Source organism: Schistocerca serialis, chromosome 6, assembly GCF_023864345.2.
Source record: "Schistocerca serialis cubense isolate TAMUIC-IGC-003099 chromosome 6, iqSchSeri2.2, whole genome shotgun sequence".
In the NCBI taxonomy this organism is placed as follows: domain Eukaryota; kingdom Metazoa; phylum Arthropoda; class Insecta; order Orthoptera; family Acrididae; genus Schistocerca; species Schistocerca serialis.
The window spans coordinates 682,385,015-682,412,403 of record NC_064643.1 but is presented as its reverse complement, the minus strand read 5'-3'; the positions used below and the strand labels follow the sequence as shown (position 1 = coordinate 682,412,403).

Genomic DNA, 27,389 nt, shown 5'->3' with positions numbered 1-27,389 from the left:
GCATGTACAAACAAAATAAAACGAACATATAAACACTCAGAAATACAGCGTTGATGTCTTTTACTAATCATCTGCAATCCTGAAGTCAACATCTTGAAAATATCTTTAATGTACAGATTTACCAATTTTACACTTCACTGTGTGTAAAGTTTATTGCATGTTTTCTGTTTGGCTGACAATCAGCTCTTGAAGATATTGTATTATTTCTGTTCCATCTATTTTCATCAGATTTATTGACATTACAAAGTAATGATTCATAAAAGAATTCAAACATTACACTGAGTGTATATTTTGATCACAATATTTGTAGTGTAGATTGTTGACACAGAATTAAAACAATATCTTTGTAATCGAGATGTACAGGTTTGCAAAGAAATACAGTCTAGAAAACAATGTCATAAACAAGGGGGGTGCACAACTGGAATGGTATAATAATTCTTGTGGAGTTTTCAGCTTAACAGAATCAGCTGAAATAACACTTTTCATGATAAACTAATTACTATTTTCAAGAAAAACATGACCAAAAATAGCAGAAAACATTGACAGAGGAAACTCAAAGATTTCTGTAAACTAATGTATGCCAAAAAATAATGTGTTTTTAATGTTGTTATGAGAAACACACTTCACTTCAGGAACATACAGAATTTACTTCAGTCTGTCTTAATGCTACCAATTCTTTTTTCTTACAAACAAAAGTGCACAACGTCAACTCTTCCAAGAGTTACTTTTTCCTCCTCAACCACTGACATCTTTTTCTTGAGGATGCTTCAGTTTTCCCAAATCATTGATGCAATGGATGGAACACAAATTCACTATCCAATCAAACTATTTCCTGGGATATATTCACTTTAATGACATGCAAGGACACACAAAATTGTGTTTTTATGACAAAATGTGTTGTGATTAACTGTTTTTCTCACAGGAATTCACTTTTAGTGCTTTCACAAAGCGTGATGTGACAGATAAGATATTTTGGAGATTAGAATTGGTTGCAAAGAGTGCACAAAATGTTAACAGCTGTGTTCAGTTGCATGTAATACATGTAACCCATATTATATTTTGCATTTATTCTCTTCAATGAATTGAGAATTAATTAAAGAACTGAACTTTTGTTAGTAGTGATGATAGTATCAATCAGATGCTTTGGTAGTTAATTATGGGCTGACAAACTTTTGATGTTTTCCCTGCTTTAATATAAATTAAAAAGTAAAACTTAAGCTGCCTTATACAGGAGCAACCAGTCCTGCTTGTTTATGCATTTAGGTAAGATGTGTTTAAAATTTTAAGTACTTATATTCGTTTGAAGTGGAAGAAATGGAGAGAACACAAGAAAACTGGAACCCCATTAACACAGATCACCGATATTTAACCTAAACATATGTTGTTATACCTTCTGGCAAAGATGTTTAAAATAGTAACTTGTCCCTTTGTGTCTGATAATACATTTGAGCAATATGGGAATAAATACAAACAATACAGTGAAACAACAAACCATATGATAAGTTAGAACTGTGGCATCAGAATTCTATTGTATTGCTATGAAAGACATATACACAAAACACCATGTGTGTGTCTGTCATTCAAATTTCAGATAGGAACAGACATTCAAGAAGTCAATAATGAAGTAAAAGGGATCCAATAAAATATCACCATTAGTCATCACAGTTTGTAACCATAATAGCACATCCACTATGGTATTTAAGACACTACTATGCAGAACGTAAGTTAATCTGAGGGTAAATTGCTACTCACTTTTACAGTACTTAATGTGAAGTTATTTCTTCTCTCTTAAAATACAGCCATCAGAAAAAATTATGAGAATTCATGAGTCATTTACTGTTTATTTTAATTTTTAGAGTATTATCTGTTCTTTAATTCAGTAGATTAATAAATGCTTTAAGCTCATAATCTAAACATTCTGCATTTGTTACGCAGGTACCAGCTGAAAAGGACATATGACACAGTGAAAGACCTCAATAACAAATGTGTCATACTACTTAACTAGTTCTACATTTTTTAATGTTATTAGAATTCAAATACTTTGATGTGATGGTGGTGGGAATAGTGACAGGAGGAAAGTTTATATATAAATTTCATGATGCTTTCTACGTTTGATAATATATTGTACAGATGTCTCATATTCACATATAATAAAACATGTCACAGCCTTGTTTTTGGTTTTTCTGCTTCAAAAACTGAGCAAAAGTGAATAAAAGAAAACCAGGAAAACTTACTAAAAATTATATTCACTATTTTTACACTTTTTTTTACAAATACCCTGATTTTTTTACCTTTTCTTAAAAAATTAAAGTTTACAAGATGAAACATGAGGGAGGTCAACTTGCATTAAAAGATTCATAAAATATTGATGCCTGGTATTATGCAATCAAAAATTCTGTATATACCTATTTCTTGATATATCCATTTTTCAAGATGATATAAACCCTCAGATTAACTACTAAACAGGTCATTAGCCATTTACTACAAAATGTCGTCTCTGGAAATGTATTAAAATACCTTATTTTCAGTCAAATTATGAGTAATAAAGCTGAATTTGTAAATTACAGGTTCATATAACAACTCTGGCACATCTCATATGCAGTATGTACACATTAAAAACTAAAGAAAATGTCACAAATATTTACATTTAAAAAGCACAAAAGAAATTTCACACCACAATTAGGTGAGATAACAAATTTTGTTGCTGTACAAATCTACTTGTCTTGATGTACTGGATTTTCAGGAAAATGTGAATGATTTAAAATATATTATGTACAGTATCATACACTGCTTGATCACCCAACTACATATGACATTTTTAATCAACTCCAGCGAAGCCTTGTGACCCTTCAATTGCTTTGATTAATTTTTCTCTCAGCTGCTGATAGCTTTCATAAGGCGGCAGGTCCAAACGATTAAAACTAGAAAGAGAAAATGCAATAATTTTAGACACTATGCCTATGGAATCTCAGTGACTGACAGTTAAATGCTAATGTTTGAACAATCAAAGTTGCTTTTTTATTTTATTTTGATGACCATACTGGTTAAACCATCGTCAGACAAATTGCTACATAAAGGATAAAATGGGTTGTAAAAATATGTGAAATCCAAGACAATACATTAAAGAATAAGAATGTATCATTAAAACTTAAAATTTTAAAGTTTACCTACGCATTCTCTTATTCACTTTATTGTATTTTGTATATCTGTATGGCCACTTTTATTCTCTATGTAACAGTTCGTTTTAAGATGTGGTAATAAACTGACTGTTTCAAGATCACTCTTACAAATTCAATATTTTGAGAAATACATGTTTCAATTCATATAAAATTAATATCTACTAAATTTCAAGTTTTACCAAAAATGGAACTATAATACAAATGAAATAACATTCAAAATATTATACAATAATACCTCATACATCCAAGTTTTTGTGATTCCTGTGTTTCATAGCTCACACACAGCACACTTAATACCCTTTCACATATGAAGTGATACAGAATTAGGGGCGTTAAAGTTTCACATTTGTCAATAGAGAAAACATGCAAGAATTTGCTGTAAACTGTTCCAACATTCACATGAACTCTTTACTATCATCACAGTTATAAACACTAATTACAAATAAAAAAAAAAAACAGAACTCTGCATTATTTGATGTCTCTGGTGTCTCATTTATCTAGTAGTCAGTAAAATGTTTAAATTCTCCTGCACACTGACATTCAGTTATCCTGACACATCTCATTCTCATGATTAGTAATTACTTGGATTTTTTAATTCATAATCACATATTTTACAAAATTGGACCAATTTTTCAACTTGTCACATGTATCTAAAATACAATAATTTTGTTTTTCTTCAGTCTGCTCGACAGTGTAATTGTCCTTTCTCATAATCAAGCTTCACGATTGCACACTACATAGGGCTAGAACCACTGAAGTCTCTCTTCCATAGTAGAACTTCAAAAGAAATTTTCGTAAGGTTGTCTTTTATTGCTGTCAAAGCACTGCCATGCTCTTGAGATTTGCCAAAAAACAGTGTTTGTGAAGTTCTGGCAGCAGCTGAATTTGATGATCCAAATGGAACTTTCTTGAAATGGAATTGCCCTTAATATGTCACAAGCTAAGTGTAATTGCAGCTCTCCTCTTCAACATCAACAAGAAAAAAATCGATTCTGAAGATTTCATATGCTTAACATACAGACAATTTACAGTTTAAGTAAACAATGATCTGTAAAAAGCAATGGGTGATTACCTTTCACCATAATTTTATTTGATTTTCTACAGTTTACACAGATGCGATGCTCCCCATTTTTATTTTTTCAAAAACTAAGAAGTAGCTGGCATACATTTGGATAAACTTTGTTATAGTATTGCTTTGTTTATGCCATCTTTCTGCCATTAGTTGTATTTATTTACTTTGGCATGTAACTAGATTCTAAATCTTAAAATGCTCCTTTGTTTTTGTCACTAACAGAGCTTTCAACATCTAATTACTGTTTGCTTGCTATACAGAAACATGCGAGATTAACCACCACTTCTGGGTTCCTAAAAGTTAGCTCTTCTATTTGACCAAGCCAAGGTTAAAAAAGCACACTTTTTTCAACAACCATGTGTAAATTCACAGTGCCTCCAGAAAAAAACGTAAATATGTGTTTCATACTTAACATCATTGATCTCAAAAATGCTTGCAACATACTTGCAGAGTGAGATGATTTATCCCAAGTTTTACAAATGTCAATCAATATCCTGTAATGTTGGAGTATCCATTGTCCCAAACATATTTTAGAAATAAACTGAATTTCACAGTCAATAAGCTCCTCACCCTCTCAGTTACATTTTCAGACATTTTTAAATATACAACTCGCTCTTTCATTTTTCTTCTCCTCTGTGCTTCCAGGTGAGATATGGCCAAAGTCATTAATTTGAAACATTTCTTTCCCCTTGTCCTTGTGGTTGCAATTGGCTTTTTTCTTCCAAGTCGGCATACTTGTGTTTGTGTCTGCTTTTGTGTAACATTATGACATTGTACTCCTTAAACATCAGAGCCAAATATCACCAGATGAACTGATGGATTATTCAGGCTTGTCAGTCATCACAGATAATGGTGTGGTAGTCCAACACAACAGCAAAAGGTTTGCCAAATAAACACACCTGGAACTTCTTGAAAGTCCCAATAACTGTAAGGCACTCTTTCTTGGTTATATAAGAGTTCATGTTGGACTGAGAGTACTCTAGAATTATAAGCAATCAACTTTTCAGCATTTTCGTGAATTTGCACTGCAACTGCACCAACAGTGTCAGTGAGAAGGTCTGTCTCAGCATTCTCATGAGACAATGCTAGGACTGGAGATAATGTTAGCAACTCCTTAAAGACAAGGAAAGATCTTTCTCCTTGTGCTTTTTTCCAGGAAAATTTAGCAACACCCAGCATTAGTTATTGCAAGGGATGTGCCATGCTACAGAAGTCCTTTATGAATTACTGGTAGCTTGAGTACATACTCACATCATGAATGTTCCTTGGAAAATCATTGAAATCTTCTATTTTCCCTGGATCAGGAAGGATTCTGTTGCTACTCACTAGGTGCCACAAGAATTTTTTTCCTTGGGTAAAGCAGAGGCACTTTTTAAGATTTAATCAGATACCTGTAGTCTGAACACTTTTCAAAAAGGTCATCAAGGCAGCGTCTTCAAAAACCTTTGAAAAAAGAACATCATCCAGATAGCAAAGATATGTAAGGTGTGGAAGCAGCTTATCCCGGTACGCTGTCTGCATGTCCATAGTTGAGAAATACTTTGTTCCTTTCAAGCCATCTAGGGCATTATCAATAGCCACCAATACGTAGACTTTTTTTTTTTTCCCCCTCAAGATTTTATTCAGTCAGCAGTAATCAACACAGGATTGCCATATGTCATCCTCACCCTTTACAAGGACCACAGGACAGGACTAAGGACACTGTGAAGGTTCAGTGTCATCTTGCATCATCATCTCCATGTGCTCCCAGAGTGTGTCATTCAGCTGGTGACAGACTGGCTAATTGGTGGATAATCCACAGTGCTGATGCAGTACTTTACGATAGACTGATTGGTCTGTCTTTCCCCCACTCCGGATTTGAAAGCTTACAAAAACTGACAGATTGGCAATTGTTCATCGATGTTGTTCCTCGGTCTACATCTACATCTACATTTATACTACGCAAGCCACCCAACGGTGTGTGGCGGAGGGCACTTTACGTGCCACTGTCATTACCTCCCTTTCCTGTTCCAGTCGCGTATGGTTCACGGGAAGAGCGACTGTCTGAAAGCCTCCGTGCGCGCTCTTATCTCTCTAATTTTACATTCGTGATCTCCTCGGGAGGTATAAGTAGGGGGAAGCAATATATTCGATACCTCATCCAGAAACGCACCCTCTCGAAACCTGGCGAGCAAGCTACACCGCGATGCAGAGCGCCTCTCTGGCAGAGTCTGCCACTTGAGTTTATTAAGCATTTCCGTAACGCTATCACGGTTACCAAATAACCCTGTGACGAAACGCGCCGCTCTTCTTTGGATCTTCTCTATCTCCTCCGTCAGACCGATCTGGTACGGATCCCACACTGATCAGCAATACTCAAGTATAGGTCGAACGAGTGTTTTGTAAGCCACCTCCTTTGTTGATGGACTACATTTTCTAAGCACTCTCCCGATGAATCTCAACCTGGAACCCGCCTTACCAACAATTAATTTTATATGATCATTCCACTTCAAATCGTTCCGCACGCATACTCCCAGATATTTTACAGAAGTAACTGCTACCAGTGTTTGTTCCGCTATCATATAATCATACAATAAAGGATCCTTCTTTCTATGTATTCGCAATACATTACATTTGCCTATGTTAAGGGTCAGTTGCCACTCCCTGCACCAAGTGCCTATCCGCTGCAGATCTTCCTGCATTTCGCCACATCATATCGGTAGTTCATTAGGAGTTTCCTCTCCATTCTTTGTTGATGAAACTCTGCTTCACTTCCCAGACTGGTTCAGCTGCCCCCAATCTTTTGTTGTGTGCTTCTTGTAACAGCTTCATTAATATTAAAACTCTTAATCTCCCACAGTTTATGACTGCTTGTGAGGCTTGCATGAAGCCATATCCAAGAACAACAATGTAACTAAATTATGTTAAAAAGAAAAATTCCAAGGGATGTGTTCAGTCTGTGATAGTTTTTCTTGTAATAGATGTTCATGATGGCTTGGCATCTCATTTGTGACTCTTAACACTATTGCATCCATATCACAAAACATGGTCTCCGAACTATGGGAAACCAGGATGGCATGTAATAATATTTTGAAAAGGATAGTAGCTACTCACCATATATCACATATGCTGAGCTGCAGATAGGCACAACAAAAAGACTGACAGAAAGTGAGCTTTCGGCCAACAAGGCCTTCGTTGACATGACCACAGTCTCTAGCTGCTGAGGGCAGACTGAGTCTGGTCTCAGCAGCCAAAGACTGTGTGTGTGGTGTGTGATTGTGTGTGTGTGTGTGTGTGTGTGTGTGTGTGTGTGTGTGTGTGTGTGTGTGTGTGTGTTGGGGGGGGGGGGGGGTCTATTTCCAACAAATGTCTTGTTAGGTGAAAGCTCACTTGACAGTCTTTTGTTGTGCCTATCTGTGACTCAGCATCTTCACTACATGGTGAGTGGCAACTATACTTTTCACAAAACAATCTTCCTTAGCTGAAGACTATAAGCATCTAACATAACAGTAAAGGAGGCCGAAAAGTTGACAAATGTTCATGAAGATGGCAGCTAGGTGAGTGGCTGGTAATGCTGTACAGTAATGGGAACAGCTATGACATATTGGAGAGTGACCTCGTCCAGGCTCAGCAATGGGCTTTGTCTCACAGTTTGACTATGGACATCTGCAGCTGAATGGCAAGAACAGAACTGTTGTCATGATTAATGTCTGGTGGTTTACTATCGTCAAAAACTCGCCTTCTTTCTCTGCATTAGTGTACAACATGCCCAGAACATCTACTGTGGAAACATATTGGCATGTTGTCCTTTGTCCTCCATGTCTGGGACTTTCTGCTTTGTATAAGAGTTGTTCGTAGCTGCGATGGTTGTTTGATGGTTATGGTGGAAGTACGAGTCAGCCGACTCCATTCTATCTGGCACATTCAGTTGGTGATGGAGACTGGTGCTAAAGACTGATACACCTCTTCTTCAACATCCTTCGTTAACTCCTGACTTATCAGCTAGACATTGAAGGCTGCTGTCTCTTGTGTACTTTGTTCGACACTTCTGATTGCCATGCACTGTTGAATCACTTCTCTTACTGCCATATGTGAAAGGTGAGCTCATGTTGGTCTTTCACAATTTCCACAGGGACCACATTCATTAGCCGGTCATACCTCTCTCGTCTGACTGGTTTCTGCTGCATTTCCTTTATTTGTTGATAAATTCCTCTGTCATTGTGACATCCATAACAAGAAATGATTGGTACATGTCTTCTGCAACTCTTTCCATCAAGTGTGATATTTTGTTGGCTTCTGTCATATTGGGATTCATAATGTTTGCATAGGGCCCAAACATTTTGTATGTATAACTGTCATTTCACCATGATGGTGGGCCCTGTTCTTCAATTGCTCAATTGTTGTTCTGCTAAGCGGACTTGGTGTTGATTGCCACCAAACATATTGTTCAATTCAGCCTGGAATTTATCCCGGATATTGAACTTCTCTTCACTGTTATCCAAGCACTGCTGGGCATGCCGCACAAATAAAAGTACACATTTGCCAAACACATCATGTCTTCCCACCTGTTGTGTTTGGAGACTGTCAAATCGTTTCAGTCGTTTTGTCAGGTTCTGACCAGCGTCAATGGAAAACACTGAGGGATGCCTACATGCAGCTGACTTACTGCTGCTTTGGAATTCATTTGTCTCCTGACTATATGGATCTTAGGAACAATGTAATGTTTGTATTCTGGTTGCTGACCATGTAGGCAGCAGCTCTTATGTTGCCCAACTGCAGCACAGTGATACAGATTCAAAGCACCCAGCGTTGCCACCAAACAATGTTCCATTGAAACCACATTCAAGTCCAATTTCTAAGGTAGAGTCACCAGTGAAGCATGACTTCTAGAACTGCATGCATGTTTATAACTGGCACCAACGTACAGTCAGGTCAGAAGTAATCCCCTGAACGGAAATTACAGCTATTTATATACATTGAATATTGTAGATGCTGTTATTCATACAAACATAAGGTATTTCAAGAATCTTCCAGAAATGATAAATTCTAGATAACAAATTACTGCTGGTGGTGGTGACCCGCAGCACATCAGCCAGTGACAGTAACCATTAGGCCACAATGCATGCACTAGAACTTGTGACAATACTGTACATTCAAAAATCAGTGTAAAAAATAAAGTTATGACTTGCTCCCTGGGCAAAATTTGTAACCTATATGCATGTAGTCCTCTTGCTCTGGCAAAGTAAAGATACACGACACAACATTTAAAGTTCAAGCATAACTTAACTCGGCACATTCATATTTGAGAGATAAAAGTTTGTAACTTGAAGTGTAATCTTAATTAGTTGTTTCAAAAGCACATCATAAACATAGAAGAATCTTTGGAATTAGTAGCAGCTGAAGATTTTGTACATGAAAAGAAAGGAAGCAACTTTGTATATAAAAACAACACAAACATACACACAAAATTCAAGCTTTCGCAACCAACGGCTGCTTCATCAGGAAAGAGGGAAGGAGGGAAGGAGAGGGAAAGACGAAAGGATGTGGGTTTTAAGGGAGAGGGTAAGGAGTCATTCCAATCCCGGGAGCGGAAAGACTTACCTTAGGGGGAAAAAAGGACAGGCATACACTCGCATACACACACATATCCATCCGCACATACACAGACACAAGCAAACATTTGTAAAGGCAAAGAGTTTGGGCCCTTTGCCTTTACAAATGTCTGCCTGTGTCTGTGTATGTGCGGATGGATATGTGTGTGTTTGCGAGTGTATACCTGTCCTTTTTTCCCATGTATTAATCAAAAAGAATCTGTTGCAGAAAAGAACTAGATGTTGAAGCAAAATAAATTAATATCATTAGTAATAACTATTTGCAGTCAACCACTTTAACTAAACTTAACAATTCAACTACATGTTTCAAGAACCGATGCTTTTCACACACAGTGCCATTTATTAAATAAAATAAACACACAGGACTAAGGGTCCTTGTCTTACATAATATTATCCACTTCCCACACTGAAACAATGCAGCAGGCCGTGTCCTCTTCTTCAGCTGTGGGTCCTAAGAGTGGCCACTTGATGCTTCTGTTTTTTGGGGTAGTTGTGAGCTGCTACGCCCAAGGTACCATTGTGCATGCCCAACTTTTCTTTGTATTTCCAAAGGCTTTATTTGGTATTTCTAAAGGCTTTATTTGCTCTATCCCTAGCTATTACTTTGATGAAATACTAAATACTTGTAACTATTCAACTGCACTGAAAAAATCAAAACATGCTGTTAAAAATCTTTTTCTACTGTCATTTTTTTTTGCACATTAACAATGTTGCTGAATTTCTTCTCACAATTAGCTATTTCTAGTTCCTCCAGAAAGTCCAGTTTTTTCCTCTTTCTTTTCCACATGCCAGATTTCTAAGTTGTCCTCCACACCACTTAACAGGTGGCTTGTTTCAAGTGAATGGTTGGCTGCTACTGATTATCATAATCCCACACTCCAGAAGTGCGCTCTCTCTCTCTCTCTCTCTCCCCCCCCCCCCCCCCCCTTCCCCATCCTCACCAGCGCGCAATTCGCCCAATGTGGCATCGAATGAAATAAGGCTTGCACTTGGCGGCTGAACTTCCCCAAAAGGGGCCTCCTAGCCAACAATGCCATACACTCATTTCCATTTCATGTGACTTACTATTGTAGTGGTTGACTGACAATAATTATTACTAATTACAGGTGTCATTTCATTAATGGCAGATTGATAAAGACAATCAAGGGACAGCAAATCCCGACCAAACAAGTAAACAAAATTTGGCAAGTAAATAAGTAATGTGCCTAAATTCTGATGATTATTCCTGAAAGTAATAAAAATTTTGTTCAGAAATCAAATAACTTTCATTTTTATTTGCCTACACTAGTAAGTAATGGTTGTTAAAATGACATCTTATCTTCAAACTCGAAAAAATATCAAAAGCACAGTTGGAATACTGTAACTCACCATGTATGTGCACGTGGGTAATTTTCAGGTGTGCCCCATTTTTCTATAGTGAATAACTGTGGACCATTACTTCCATACAACTCTTTAAATCCATTCATTGGAACACGGGATGTACCAGTTACAAACTGTAAAAGTCTTGCTCTCATTTCATTATTAAAAGACAGCACCACCTGAAAATTGTGAAGATCAGTCAATATGTCATAATTCAAAATAGGCACAATAAAGAAAGACATAGGTATGCTAAGGGATATGCAAAAAGCCCCCCCCCCCCCCTCACGCACGCACACACACACACGCACACGCACGCACGCACGCACGCACACACGCACACACACACACACGCACACACACACACACGCACACACACACACGCACGCATGCACGCACACACGCACGCGCGCGCGTGCGCAAAACAGACAGAAAAATATTAATATCATTACAATTTGTGAATTTAACGAATTAGATCTATTATCTTAGAAGAGAATCCAACTTTACTATTGAAATGTAATGCTGAATATACTGAAGTACAAACATTTAGTGAAAATAATATTGTCCCTCTCTTTGCTGCATTTATACTGTGCTGAACTTGTGCAACATATTTAATAATAAGAAATGGAAATGTGAGTCCTCCCGTTGTACTTATTTCTTTAGCAATGTTTAAAATACTTTGTCATGAGTAAGCTGGGGAGGGGGGAGGTGAGATTCACATCATACACAAAAGTAGGACACTTAATAGTACAAAGGACCATGAAAATTCCTTTTGATACATGTCATAATTAGAATCACCAAAATATTATGGGTCAGGAAAACATGCAAGGGATAATGTTATATACACTTTAACAGTAACAACATGTGTTTCGATAAGAGAGTGTTCCTATACAAGTACAGCAGCCATGCCACAAAAATGCGTAAATGGACCATAGCCTCTCACAGCCGGCCCAAGTAAGCTGTGTCAGACATTTTGCATATCTGCTGAGAGGCAAAATTCTAGCAATGTATGGTGCACACGATTGCAGATCAGTAAAACAAGAAAAGCAACACCAGTGCGAACTGAGCCAGCATGTAGTACAGACATGTTATCCGCGGATCACGTTGGTCGAGCTTAATGTGAGGCCCCCCACATACATGTACAGAAGTTTGTTTGGTAGTCCATTCATTTCCGCCTTCGCTTTGTTGTGCCTGTGAAACACGCGGTCCCCCATGATCGCGAGGAAAACATTCCTTTCATTCTGGATACACGTCCACTGTTCTCCTGGGCTCACAAAATTGGACAACATGCTCATCACCCAGGAATGTACAGCCTCTGGAATTGGTGTTCGAGTGGAAATGTTATGCGAGCACAATCATCATGATCAGTGGTTAATGGACACTGCGGTCTGATTTCATTTTTATATTGTGTAGCAGAATAGCTACCAAAATAAATGGACATTAACACCATGTAAGTTAAAAATAAAATTAAGCCCACTGATGATTGCACAAAAGTGTTGAAACACGTATGGATGAAACAAAACAGGAAAAAAGGTGTCTTGCATAAGGTGGAACTTCTCATCCCATTTTCGTAGCAAGCACGGGCACAACAAGAAGAACTGCACCACAAGATGATTAATGGAGAGAAGCTTTATGAAGTCCAAATGAAGCCTCACAGAAGCGATGCTGCTCACTCACTCAATGCATGGTGGTGAACTGCCTGTGGCCGTGGATGCTAGCTGGACAGCCCATAGGGACAGTGCTTCGACAATGTGTTGGTGGCAGCTGGCAGCCACTCAAGTTTCTTCTCACGGAAGCTTTCAGTATCGCACACATGGAGTACTTATGATCGTGAGTTGCTTGTTGTGTTTGAGGCAGTAAAATACTTGCACCCATTGGTAGAAGCTCATTGCTTTGTAATTTTCACTGACCACAAGCCCCTAACTCTTGTGTTTCGGAGCAATAATAGCTAGTGTACACCCCATCAATTTCGGCAGTTGGAGTATATGTCCCTGTTCTCCACAGACATCTGGCATATCTCAGAATTGACAAATCGTCACTGACTGCTTGTCGCAAGCTTGTGCCATTATCTCTCCTGTGAATTCTGAGGATGTTGTCCAAGAACATGAAATGACAACTGGACAACCTCCACCACGACACATCCAGCGGCCTACAGATTGAGCTAGTGCCCAATCGCGAACCTACCACTTAAATTTGGTGTGACGTTTCGAAAGGCACACACCGCCTCTTTCTCCCAGAGAAATTCAGGCACGGTACTTTCAACCATACCCACAGACTATCACACCCTGGCATCGGCATTAATGTGTCGCTCATGGCTCATTTTGTCTGGCCAGGACTACAGAAAGACTCTCGTCAATGGCCACGCACCTGCAGTGATTCCCAACGTGTCAGTCAGGAGGCAGACCCATTCTCCTATCAGTCCCTTTCCTGATGTGGCATGCCATTTCAGACATTGACACATTGTTGGCACACTTCCTCTGTTCAAAGGCAAGCAGTATCTTTTGACGATGGCACACTGCTTCACACGCTGGCTGAAGGCTCACCCATAGCGGACATCACTGCCGACATCACCACAGCCTTCGTTGCCACCTGTGTGGCACACTTTGGCTGCCCCTGTCATGTCACAAAGGATCACGGCCACCAGTTTGGCTGTGCGCTGTTCAACTAAATCGTCCGACTGTGTTGTGTACAGTTACACAGAGCTACCAGCTACCACCTGCCATCTAACATCATGATCCAGCAGGTCCATCAAACACCGAAAGCTGCCCTAACTTGCCATGATGACAGTTATATGGATGCACTCCCGCTGGTACTGCTTGGCCCGCCAAGTAACACTGAAAGAAGAGATCGGCCCTTCACCTGCCGACCTTGTGTATGACAAGCTCTCACCATCTCCAGTGATTTTATGAAAGAGCTATCACCTTGTGATGTGTCAGCCCCTCCACTGGCAGAACGTCTGTGCACCCATGTAGTCTACCTCCGAACACCGACATGGCATCGCACCAGAAAAGTGTTCATAAATGCCAATTTACAGCACTGTACACGTCATGCTGTGTACTGACACAGTAGTGGCACCACTTCCACTGCCACACTTGGGTTCATGCCGCATCTTCACCCACGGCGAGAGAATGCTCGACATCAAGTGCAAAGGCAAGCCAACCAAATTATCAATCGACCAAGTCAAGCACAGAGCCCACACCCATGGCTGCCAATGACTCACGCACACCACCAGCTGTCAAGGCACTGTCACGTGTGCCACAGCCCCACCACACCTTGCCCAGCCAGCCAGTACAGCTGCCCAGGCTGTACTCACTGTAAGCACCTGGGCCATCCCACCACAGCCACGAGCAGACTACATCATGCACACTGGCCAGACCTGTCTTGATTCAAATGCCAGTGCTCCATCATAACACCACCACAGCCATCGCGTGCTGTATTCACTCTGTTGCCAGTGAGCTATGTCATCAGCACATTGCCTCCCAATCGAACTACAGAAACTATCTCCCGCGCAACCATTGCAGTTCCAGGAACTGCATTCACGTGACAAAACCATATTCACATGAGTACAAATACTTTGCATGATCTCCCTACCTCTGATGAACCGAAACTTTAAGTCTGGACTGAATTCCATGCCCTACTCCCACAACCAAGTATGTCTATGAACTTTGAACCCTGAAACTCATGAATGCCTTATTTCGTTACCTTTTATTATCAGTGTTTTTTTTTTTTTTCGAGATGACATCTTTTCATGTTACTCATCACTAACCATCTCACCTTCATTACACTCGCACTGATGTGACAACGAAGCGCACAAAATCCAAACTCCTGCCGCACAAGCTGGATGCCAGAACTTTCTTGCAGGTCCGCTCTCAAGAGAGGATCTGCAACGTGTGGTGCAGATTGGCTACACACAAACACTCACTCACTCCAATCTGTAGAAAACGAACAGTTGAGCTTAATATGTGCTCCCCACAGACATGTACTGAAGTTTGTTGGGTGGTTTCCATTTGTTTGTGCCTTCACTTCGTCACATCAATGAAAAACATGGCACACTGTGACTGCGAGAAAAAGGTTCATTTCACTTTTGTCATTTTGGACATGTGTCCACTGTTCTCTTGCCCTCATATGATCGGACGATGTGCTCGTCACCAGAAAGTGTACACCCTCCGGTGTCTGTGTTCGAGTGGAACTGTTATGCAAGCACAATTATCACGATCACCAGTAAATGGACATTGCAATCTGATTTTATTTTTGTCACTTGTTCATTTACTCAGTTGGCAGAATAAATATGATTTCAGCAAGTGTTCTTATCAATTCCTGTTACCACACTGTCACAACAGCCTACAACCAGAACGATGTGCTTAGGTGCGACAACAAAGTCGGCTCACTGCATGACTGGCACGTAAGTGTCAATACCCACACATTCCCACTTAACAAATAATACATGAAAAAGAAGAGGAGAGTGGCTGGGGTAGTGTGACAACAACAGGGTAATCAGAAGTATGAAGACTAATGTTATTGTTCCCGTCTTGAAATTAACATTTTGGAAAACATTAAAAATGCCCAAAATGACTCCCTTCAATTGTTTTCAAACACTGGACCTGTGGTGATATTTCATCATAAAAACACCAGATGATACAAAACTGAATAAATTGCAGTTTACTTTTGACACTATCGCTTTCTGTATTAACACACGTAAGTTCATACTTACATTACATATGTAAATTCAGTGCCAAAATGAAGCAGCGAGTCATTTGCCGCACTGGATCTTTATTATTTCTAGGAACAGGACAGCATACTCTCTCACACAAATCAACAGTTGAAGTGTTACTTCTTTTAGTACCTCTCCGGTTGTGTGTGAACTCGGCATCAAGATAGTGGATACCATTCATTTGTTGCATTTTTCACTATCTTTGCACCGAGAGACATGCATAAGAGTTGGGAAGGTTCCAGTTTCATGGCTGCCACTTTTTAACTACTGATGAAGTATGGCTGCACCAATGTAAGCTACAGAATTTTGGTTATTCATTCTGAAATCTAACCTCTTCCAGACTCTGCTAAGACATCTGTTGCCATGTTAGACAATGTAATACCCACCAATGTAAACCACCCTGATGTGATGCAAATTGGTGAAAGATAGAGGCCCTACGTCCACTTTTAAATTGTAAAATGACTATCACAATAAACTGCTCCTGCATACCATCTATGGCACACAAAAGCTGAATACTGTACGGAGCCTTTGCATAACCTCTAATACACAAATTTACAATTGTGCAAGTCAGTTACTAGATTCTTCTTAAAAGTACGACTATATCCTAAACCTACTCGGTCATATCAGACATTAGTGTAGAAGCATCATAACCACTTAACTTTTCATCAATTTTGCATTTTTCAGTCAGCTAGCATGACTCGGCACTTGCTGTTACTGACAGAACGACAAATTTTTGATTCCTTGCAAAGGAAATGAAGCTGAAACACCACAATCAGAAATGGGGAGATTGAATGCAAAAGTGTGGTGACTTAAGCACTGTCAGGAAGAAAAAATCCATTAGATGCTGAGAATGTATGAACAGGTGTGCACCGCAAACAAAAAAAGATGACGTGGTAAAATTATTCACAATACTCCAAGATAACCCAGAAGATAGGCCGAACATGAACTTCAAAGATGTGGGAGAATTCTGTTCAAAGAAAAAATTATGAGGTTTCTGCTTGTGAGAGGCAGCCAGTATTAAAACATTCTGGAAAGTTATGTCATGGGATCAGAGGAAGTTTTACATAACCTTCTTGTGAAAATTATTGAAACCAAATGTCCAAAGAAGATCACTGTGGTATCCAGGAGAAAGAGAGATGGAGGAAAAAATTCTATTGGGATCAAAGACTGGAGTGTGTGATATTCACCAGTAATTTCAAACATGAAATGAGCTCCGATTCAGAATGTCACATTCTTTAATAAAACAAACTAAAAAAAGACGAATTTTTGATTTGTGTGACCATCGTGTCAGTAGTTGCTTTACAATAACTAGAGATATTTCAAATCCATCTTTGCAACTATTAAAAAATGCATATTTATTTTACCATATGCCATTTGTTTAATTGATTTAAACATTGTCAGAGCCATGATACTTGTTTTATTTCCACTTACATCTGGCAGGGTCACCTACTTTAATATTTTACAAGTATTCCTCCATTTGGCATTAATGTTTCGGCTTAATTTCACATTAGCTTGCTCCACTATTCGTTTCTTGATGTGAATATTTTGCCCTATTTTCTGTATGGTCACTAACCAATTGTCCATCTGAATGAATAGTCACTGTCAATGTGTGGCCAAAATCAGAGGTACTATTTGCTGCTTAGCATAATATGCTCAATGTCACTGGCTGCTGCACAATTATGCCATCTGGATACTTAGATAGATGGGAGTTCTTCCTTCCAACCACTGCAAGCCCGTCTCACATCTATTTTTACCTCGCACCACAATCTTAATTTCAGTCATCCTGCACTCACATCACCTTCTCTGTCTTTCTCTATTCTACCTACCTCTCCCTGAAGGATTTTTCCAAAATACGTTATATGAATGTGTGGCGTCTGGTCTTTCAGACATGTCCGGAAGACTAGACCCCACACAGAATCTGCAGCTGTGATATGTATTATGATAACTGAAGTTGACAGGGGGAGAAAGGAAAGAGGTAAGGAAATATTGATGTCAGCTGCCTCGTGACTATGTGGAATCAGCAGCAATGAGCAAAAATGTGTTCTGGACCGGGATTTGAATCCAGGATCTCCTGCTTATTAGGCAGTTGTGTTACCCACTGCGCCACCCGGATGCAGTGTTTATCACAATTGTGTGGACTATGTCCAGATAGCACAGCAGTTAATGCAACTGCCTAGTAAACAGGAGCTCCTGAGTTCGAATACCAGTTTGGCACAAATTTTAACTCATCGCTGCTGATTCCACATGAAGTCCCAAGGCAGCCGACATCAATAGTTCCCTTCCCTTCCCTTTTCCCTTCTCCCTTTTCCCTTAACATAATTTGTACAAAAGCCACCAAAATTCTCCGTCTTATTTTATGTCTGTCAACAACTTAATACCGAAACTATTCAGTGAGTTGTTACCTTTATTCCTTAAATCATTTACATGCTAACAGTGTTTGTAGAACAGATCTGTCTGCATCTCAGGCATGTCCACAGAGGTAAATCGCATTGTTTTATTCACAAAATTACTAAATTTATAAATAAAAATATTAACAAAAAACCTCAACGGTTCCTTAAAACTGAGAGTAATACCTCTTAGTCTCATTGCATGTATGTTGTTACAGTGTGATTATTTCAGTGAAACACAAACATGAAGCATCAAGAGAGTCGATTCGCCAGTCAATCCCTTAAAAGCATAAGGAAAACCACTTTCCTAATGGTAGAAGGCATGCAACATTACAAACTCTACAACACAGCTACTTTGTTTAAGCCCTCACAATATCTGAGGTGGAATAAGAAACACATCATGAAAGGGATCGATTGGAGGTGGAATTACACACGAGATTTACAATCTGTCACCACTCTATACCAACTTAGAAATGGCAGTCATTTACAGGATTATACAGAAAGTAGTACTAAATCACTGAATCTTTTGCTATCACACACTAAGGGGTAACTTAAATATATGACGATTTCTATTTTTCGCCAGCAATTGATGACATCTAAAATTTCACTTTCTTTCACTAATGGAAATGTTTGTGAAGCACTGGAGAACTTATGTCTTTTCCACGAGAAAGCTTGAATATATTTTATCTCTGGATAAACACAGTGCATGAGGGACACACAAAATACAATACAGAAGACTGCAAAATAAAAACCACACATTTAAAAATTATGTCCCTATTTTGTACAATATCATTTCCTGGAAATGGGGGAAGAGTACACCTGCTGTATTAGTAACCACAGTGAAAATGCAAAGATATGGTATATCAATAAAGTCTGGATCTTAGAACTGAAATAATTTACAGGTCAAAAGATATCGTAACCTCTTGTAGTTCTGCATCTTGAAACTTTGCTGTCCAACAGGCAATGTATCTACTAGCAATTTTATATTGGTCTACAACTAAAATGGGTCTTTTGTCACCCACTTTCCTATTACATGCCACCTAACAAACCTGATTTTCAATATTGTGTTTCTATACACTCCCCAATCAAAGTTTAATACCCTATTTACCACTGGTATACTCTTCACCTATTACAATTTTTTATAACCTTACACAGAAGACATTCAATGACAGACTAAAACAATATACAATGTTCATGTGTAATCAACAATATTAATATGGTGCAGAACACTGCAGAAAATTGATGTTTTTAGTAAGGATATGCATCCACCAGCACCAGGAGAAAATTTTAGAACCACAACCAGCACACCACACACATACACCAACACACACACCAACACATGAAATGGCAAATGTTAAATCAAGTTTTTTTTAGCAGCTTATTGTATAACAATAGGATGTAGCTCCAAATGGAAAAAGGGTAACTTATAAAAAATACATACCCTCCAGAACCACTGCACTGTTATATGATTTGGGTGGTAGTCACCCTTGTAAAGAGTATTTTGTTTCCAGTCTTTCACATCAATGTTTTGTATTCCACACATCAGCAATTCCAGTTCATGTTCATCAAATATTTTCACTAATGGCAAAGGTACCAAACCTTCAAATCCATTCAAAAATGCATTCATTTGCTCTTGGACTCTTGAAACAAACCTCCACTGTATGACAAGGCTGTCAACAAAACATGTTTCATTTTAATATTTTTACGTTTACTTTCACTCTAGCAACTATCGACACATTTCAGCAAAGTTAAATCCAAATTAGATAATTCCAATAAATTATTTTGTTACAAATTAATTAACAACTACACACATTACCAGTGTTTAATTAAGTATTCATCTGTTGAATAAAAGAAGCTGTCAAAAATTTGTTTTGATTAGATTTGAAATTTGTTTTGCTTCCTGTCAGATAATGTAAACAAGCAAAGATTTTTGTGGCTGCATACCAAAATCCCTTATGAGTCACTGACTGTATACGTTTTCATTAAATTTACGAACTTCATGAGTGTTGTCCAAAGTCAGTAACTATGAATCCTATATAGTACTTGAGGGAGGGGTGTCTTTGTTACTGACTCTTTCACGACCACTCAGTGAACACTGAGAAAGTACTACATAAATAGCCTGATTTGCCTTACTATTGATCAATGTTGACTTAGTATTAGGCATTGTGCTGCTGAACTGCTACAATACAGAAGGCAGCACCATTAGGTAGGTAGTTTCAGTCAAGTGGTAACACTAGTGTACACAGTAGTGTGTTTATGAAGAAATTACCAGATTGTTGAAATTCTGCAAAAGGGCATTCCATCTGCAAGAAATTTTATTCCAGGTTACAGCAAATGCCACTTTTATCACTGAATTTCTTACTGACAATAATTAAACACATTTAATTTCACAGTGGCTTCATTTAATACAAAATGCACAGTTACTCATAAGGTATCCTATATTTCAGTGTGTTAAGTATCACTGAAATTGTATACATTAACTTGCAGGAAGTTACTTTTTACTTATTCAGTGCAACCTCTTATTCTGTAACTTCTTATTATGTAAGCATTTAAGAACATAAATTATGAACATAATTACCTAATATATTCATCTTTATTTTCATTTGTAACAGGAATGTTTGCTCCATCAGGTTTCAGTTCACGCTGTGAAAAGTGGCCAAAACTTTCCTCATCAACACAAAATGTCAGTTCTAATTCACTTGGATCATTTTCTTTAATCCATAAAAGTGAATTGTAATACTCTGAATCAACACTCTCCATGTCCTTCAAGTCAATTGGCTTATTCAACATCATTTTATAAAATGGACGGATAAAAAAGGCTGCAAATAATAATTTCTGGCTTATTATTCACCATTTTAGCAAGAGAAAAATATTATGTAAGCATGCAAATATGTCTAGAATTATATTTTGTAAGTGTTTTTCATCCCCCCTCCAAAGAATGGTGTATTTCTCAATATTTCACAATGGTAAGTGTTTCGTCTCCCTCCCTCCTTCCAAAGAATGGTGTATTTCTCAATATTTCACAATTGTCTACTCCCACTCACAGAAACGGAATTCTGTCACTAGGAGGAAAGTGTGTTACTTTACCCAATTAATTCCAAACCTACTGAAAATGTGCAGAATTTTTTTGTAACCGAGATAAATTAACCGATTCTGGTTGACAGATTTAAGCAAAAACATACGTAGTGCCATAAGCTTCAGGCATATGAAATAAGTCCAATGAAACAGAAAGTACATTAAAAGCTATTTCGAAAAATTCTCCTTCCCTTTTTTGTACGAAACAGTCTTACAGAAAAGTTAACATTACAGTAAAGCAAAGCATTGTGATACAGGAATGAAATACTAATGCACATACAAGTGCACAACTGATCCCATACAATTGGGCTGACAGTTACTGGAAAATATTTTGTTCAACACTGTGTACATTTTTAAGTACAAGAAATCAAAAATCTGTAACTGCAACTGGAGAAAAAAAGTCAGTGCATGTAAACTACCTGAAATGTGTGACACATTCCTTATACAAATAATTCTAAATGCTTTGGGCTACACTTTTCTCTATAACCTGAACCACTCAACTTTTTCCATTTAACAAAGCATCTGTTGTCAACAGGTACAGGGTTGACAGTAGTTGACTCTAACCTTGGAATATTATGATTCACGAAAACCAACACAATCATCAATCAGGCCAAGGAAGAGCAACAGATGGACTGAATACTAACAGAAAATGATTGGAACCCTTTCCGGTTGAATTTTAAAAGAGAGAAGTAGTCAAATTGCAGGAAAGTTCAGTAGACTACAAGAGAAGATGGAGCACTAAAAGACAAGAAATTTGTTACATGGGAGGATAGGTAGGACAAGAAGAAGAATTATATGGTTTCATGAAGGGACTCATTTGCTACTGCATAGCAGGATATATCTGACAGACTGGTTCCTATGCTTTGCACTTTTGCAGAAGTAAAGGGAAGGAATATCAACTGCTGCACCCTTGTACAAGTGCAGCATTATCACTCTGCAGCTGTGTTATGACTTTGTAAGCCCACTAGACAAAAATCCATCAATCCCTTAAAAGATCACACATCATTTCAGAGAATTGGAGATCAGGCCTGCTTGCTGATCAGCTAGGAGCTGGCTCATGGTCATGACACAGCACACAGTAAGGGGGTTGGCTTGGAGTGGCTAATGGTGAGGGAAGGTGGGGTGAGGGTTGGTTGGTTGAGGTTTAAGGGACCAAACAGCAAGGTCATCAGTCCCTTGTTTCAAATATGCGCCATTCCGCTAATGGGACAACTCAGTAAAGTCAGAACCATAAAACGGAAAAAGGGAAAAAACGTAAAAAGGCAGTCATGTTGTCATTGGTAAAAACAAAATGAGGGAAGTCGGTAAGAGAACGAACCCAACACTATGCTGAAGCAGCATAGGCAAGACCACCTGTGACTTAAAAGGTACAACTGCTATAATGTAGAAAGTATGGATGGGAATAGAACGACTAACCAAGCCTTAAAAAAAAGGGGTAAAAACAGAGTAAAAGGGGAAGAAAAGAGGAATTCGGTCAGGGAGGTGAATCAGGAATCTCCGAACACTGCTTACAGTGGGAGACACCCAAACACTCACCGCCCTGCCCCAACACCAGAGAGAGATTAAAAACCTTAAAACTGAGAATAAAAACCACTTTCCTGGAGGAAACCGAGAACCAGAGAGACCATCCGGGAATCGTCAGCCAACATCAAAGGTAAAGTGTGGGGGAGCCTGTACTGAGCACGCAGAGCCAAAAGAAGGGGGCATTCAACCAAAATGTGGGCTACTGACTGGAAGGCTCCACAACCACATAGTGGGGGTGGCTCATCACGCAAAAGAAAACCATGGGTCAACCGAGTATGGCCAATGCGGAGACGACACAGTGTGGTTGAGTCCTTTCGGGAGATGCAAAAGGAAGAACGCCACGGGCCTGGTGTCACCTTAATTGCACGAAGTTTATTAGACAGGGGAGTAGCCTCCCAAGAATTGGCCAATGACTGTGCGAAGTGGGATTTGATGTGAAGTCGTAAATCCGCTGCAGGAGGGGCTACAGAAAATGGGGGGGGGGGGAGTGGGGGGTAAGTAACTGCTCCCCCAGCCAAACGATCAGCGAGCTCATTACCGGGGATACCCACATGGCCAGGGACCCAAAGGAAGTCAATAGAACAAGCAGCACGGTGAATATCAGCGAGATGGTCATGGATGGCAGAGACCAAGGGATGGCGCGAAAAACACCGGTCAATAGCAAGAAGGCCACTCATCGAGTCCATGCATAACAAAACGCGGTTGTGTTGGGACTGTTTAATAAAGGTAAGGACCTGGGAAATTGCCATCAATTCCGCAGTAAACACCCCACATGTAGGTGGCAGCAGATGACTTTCCTTTCCAACAGAGGACGTGAAGGCATACCCAACACGATCAGCAGATTTAGAGCCATCAGTGTAAAAAACAACAGCATCCCGAAACTCCCATAAAATTTGGCGGAAAAAGAAACGGAACACCACGGTGGGTGGGTGGGGGGGGGGGGGGGGGGGAGGAATCTTTCTGTCCGCGGCGGAGATCCATCCGAAGTCGAGGCCGAGGAACTAACCAAGGAGGGGTGGAGGGGAGGGAGTGAGGAAGACAGGACAAAGAAGGAAGCTGAAAATCACGGCAAAGAGATGCAAGGCGCAGCCCAACCGGTAAAACCGCCCGAGGGCGGGAGTTGGGTGGGCGACATCCATGGTCTGGGAACAGGATAGAATAGGAAGGATGAGTGGGAGAGGAACAGATAGTGAGTGCATAAGACACCAGAAGCTGGGACCGCCGAACAGAAAGGGGGGGGGATCCCAGCTTCAACCAGGAGACTATCAACAGGGCTAGTAGGGAAGGCACCGGTGGCCAAACGGATAACACGATGGTGGACTGGATCCAGCACGTGCAGTGTGGAAGGAGCAGCTGAACCATAAACTTGACAACCATAGTCCAAGCGAGACAGAACTAGAGCACGATAAAGACGGAGGAGGAGGGAACGGTCCGCACCCCAAGAGGAGTGGGCAAGGAAGCGAAGGACATTGAGTTTACGGAAACATCCTACCTTCAGGAGTCTGATATGGGGCAGCCAAGTGAGCTTGTTGTCGAAAAGAAGACCCAGGAAACGAAACTGTGTGACCACAGGCAATCGTTGTGCAGCGAGATAGAGCTCTGGATCAGGGTGGATCGTAGTACAGCGACAGAAGTGGATCACTCGCGAGCAGTACCAACTAGAACTCTGAATGACCGATGGATCAGGAACTGGCGGATAAAAATCGGGAGTGGGCCCCGAAGACCCCGCTGATGAAGGGTAAGTAAGATGTGATGGCGCCAGGCCATGTCATAGGCCTTGCGAAGGTCAAAAAACACTGCAACCAAATGGCGGCGCTGGGAAAAAGCCTGCCGAACTGCAGATTCGAAGTGAAGTAAATGATCGATTGAAGACCGTCCCTCTTGAAAGCCACGCTGGTAAGGCGACAATAGATCCCAAGATTCGAGGACCCAATTGAGCCGATGGGCTACCATCCGTTCAAGTAACTTACAAACAACATTGGTCAAACTAACTGGCCGATAGCTGTCAACAGATAGGGAGTTCTTACCAGGCTTAAGGACAGGAACCACAATGCTATCCCTCCACTGAGAAGGGAAGTCACCCTGGAGCCAGATTCGGTTAAACACCCGAAGAAGCTGTTGCCGTTGTGGAGCACTGAGATGTTGAAGCAGTTGGTTATGAATGGAATCTGGGCCAGGGGCCGTATCATGAGAAGAAGATAGAGCAGAAAGAAATTCCCATTCAGTAAAAGGTTTGTTGTAAGGATCTGACTCACAAGGGGTGAAACATAAGGTGGAAGCTTCAGCCAGCTGTTTTTGATGAAGGAAAGCAGCTGGATAGGAGGCTGACACTGACGCCACTGCAAAATGGGTCGCAAGATGTTCTGCAAGAACTAATGGGTCCGTACAAATGCCATTTGGGAGGTGAAGGCCTGGGAGGGTGGACTGCCGATGGCAACCTTGGAGAGAATGAAGTGTAGCCCATACCCGTGACAGAGGGACAGTAGAATCAAGGGAAGAAACGAATCGTTCCCAACATATCCGCTTACCCTGTTTGATTAAATAACGTGCTTTAGCATGGAGGCGTTTAAAGGTAGTAAGGCTGGCTACGGATGGGTGCCTCTTAAAGTGTTGCAAAGCTCGACGGCGATCACGGATGGCAATGGCCGTACTCCACCATGGGACTTGCCGGCGACGAAATGGTCCAGATGAGCGCGGGACAGCAAGGCTAGCAGCGCGAACAATCACATCAGACACGTCACGTAGGACGTCATCAATACAACCCGACAAAGAGGGAGAAAACTCGACCTGTGCAGTGTATAGAGACCAATCGGCGCGGTGGAAAGACCAACGAGGTAACCTGTCCATCGGGGAGCGGGAAGGGAGCGTGATAATCAACGGGAAATGGTCACTATCACAAAGGTCGTCGTGTGGCGACCAGTGTAATGAAGGGAGGAGAGAGGGAGAAGAAAGAGAAAGATCAATGGCAGAAAAGGTACCATGACCGGCACTGAAATGAGTAGGGGAGCCATCATTAAGAAGGCACAGGTCGTGGTCTGCAATAAATTGGTCTATAAGAAGACCTCGTCTAGATGGAAAGGCACTGCCCCCCAAAGGATGATGAGCATTAAAATCCCCAAGGAGGAGGAAGGGAGGAGGAAGTTGCTGAAGAAGGGCGGTTAAGGCAGCAGGTGTAAGAGTCCTGTCAGGAGGGAGATAAAAATTGCAAACTGTGACTACAGAGTCTAAGTGGACCCTCACAGTAACCGCTTCCAATGTAGTTTGGAGAGGAATCCACGTGCTAGCAATGTCTGTACGGATCAACGTACAAACGCCACCAGAAGCCCGCAAGGGTCCGACCCGATTTCGACAGAAAACATGGAACCCACGGAGGGTCGGTGAGTGAGCATCAGTAAAATGAGATTCCTGGAGAACCACACAAGCTGCAGAGTAGGACGAAAGAAGGGATTTCAATTCCGGAAGGTGACGATAGTATCCATTACAATTCCATTGGAGAACCACAGAACAATGGTTTAAATGAGGGCTGAACACGCTAAATCCAGCCATACCGCTGGGTCCCCACCCGTCACCGACAAGGAGGGGGGCGACATCCATGAACGACAGGTCAGAATCCGGTTGTGAAGTCAGGGAAGGGACCTCCGGTGACACCAGAGGCTCTTTGTCCCGGGACATGTTTCTTCTTCTTTTCAGGCTGAGATCAAGGAGGGCTGTGTGGCATAAAGGAGCCAGCTGCAGCAAGATCACGAACAGAAAGAGACCGGGCGACCTGGGGGCCGACAGACCACGGCTCTTGCGGTCGTCGCGTGGCAGCAGACCTTTGACCTGGAAGGTGCCGGGAAGGGGCATACCAGGAGAGGCGCCCTTGACTGGCAGACGCCGAAGGAGTGGGACACTTCTCCGGCTGGGGAGGGGGAGCAGTGCCCATAGGAGAAGGTGTGGGAGCCGCAGGGGAGGGGGGGAGGAGAGGGGTCCGGGATGGTGGTAAGGAAGGGGTGAAGATGTAACCAAGGCGTAGCTAGATGTCATGGACACAGGGTGAAGAAGTGTTTATTTCTTATGGGCCTCTGTGTAGGTTAAACGATTGAGGGACTTATACTCCTGTATCTTTTTTTTCTTTCTTATATACTGGGCAATCTGGTGAACGTGGAGAATGACTACCATGACAATTTACACATACAGGAGGGGGAACACAGGGACTCCCCTCATGGAGTGGACGTCCACAGTCACCACAGACAGGGGCCTGGGAACAGCGAGAAGACGTGGCCAAAACGCAAGCACTTAAAACACCTCATAGGAGGTGGGATGTACGGCTTCACATCACAGCGATAGACCATAATCTTAACTTTCTCAGGGAGGGTATCCCCTTGAAAGGCCAGGATAAAGGCACCAGTATCAATACGATTGCCTTTAGGACCCTTCTGAACACGCCGAACAAAGTGAACACCCCGCCGTCCGAGATTGTCCCGAAGTTCCTCATCAGTTTGAAGGATGAGG

General features: G+C 40.7%; 1 protein-coding gene across 6 annotated transcripts in view; it reads right to left on the bottom strand.

The window, feature by feature from the left end:
- Positions 1 to 216: 216 nt before the first annotated feature.
- LOC126485091 (E3 ubiquitin-protein ligase Nedd-4) overlaps positions 217 to 27,389 on the bottom strand; it is a 187,818-nt gene continuing 160,645 nt past the window's right edge. For all 6 annotated transcript variants that reach the window (XM_050108697.1, XM_050108700.1, XM_050108698.1 and 3 more), the window contains exons 15-18: positions 20,875 to 21,115; positions 19,738 to 19,966; positions 11,211 to 11,380; positions 217 to 2,921 (exon numbers count right to left, since the gene is read on the bottom strand). In XM_050108697.1, the coding sequence (XP_049964654.1) occupies positions 2,819 to 2,921; positions 11,211 to 11,380; positions 19,738 to 19,966; positions 20,875 to 21,115 (743 nt within the window). In that variant the 3' untranslated portion in view covers positions 217 to 2,818. The remainder of the gene's footprint in view (positions 2,922 to 11,210; positions 11,381 to 19,737; positions 19,967 to 20,874; positions 21,116 to 27,389) is intronic.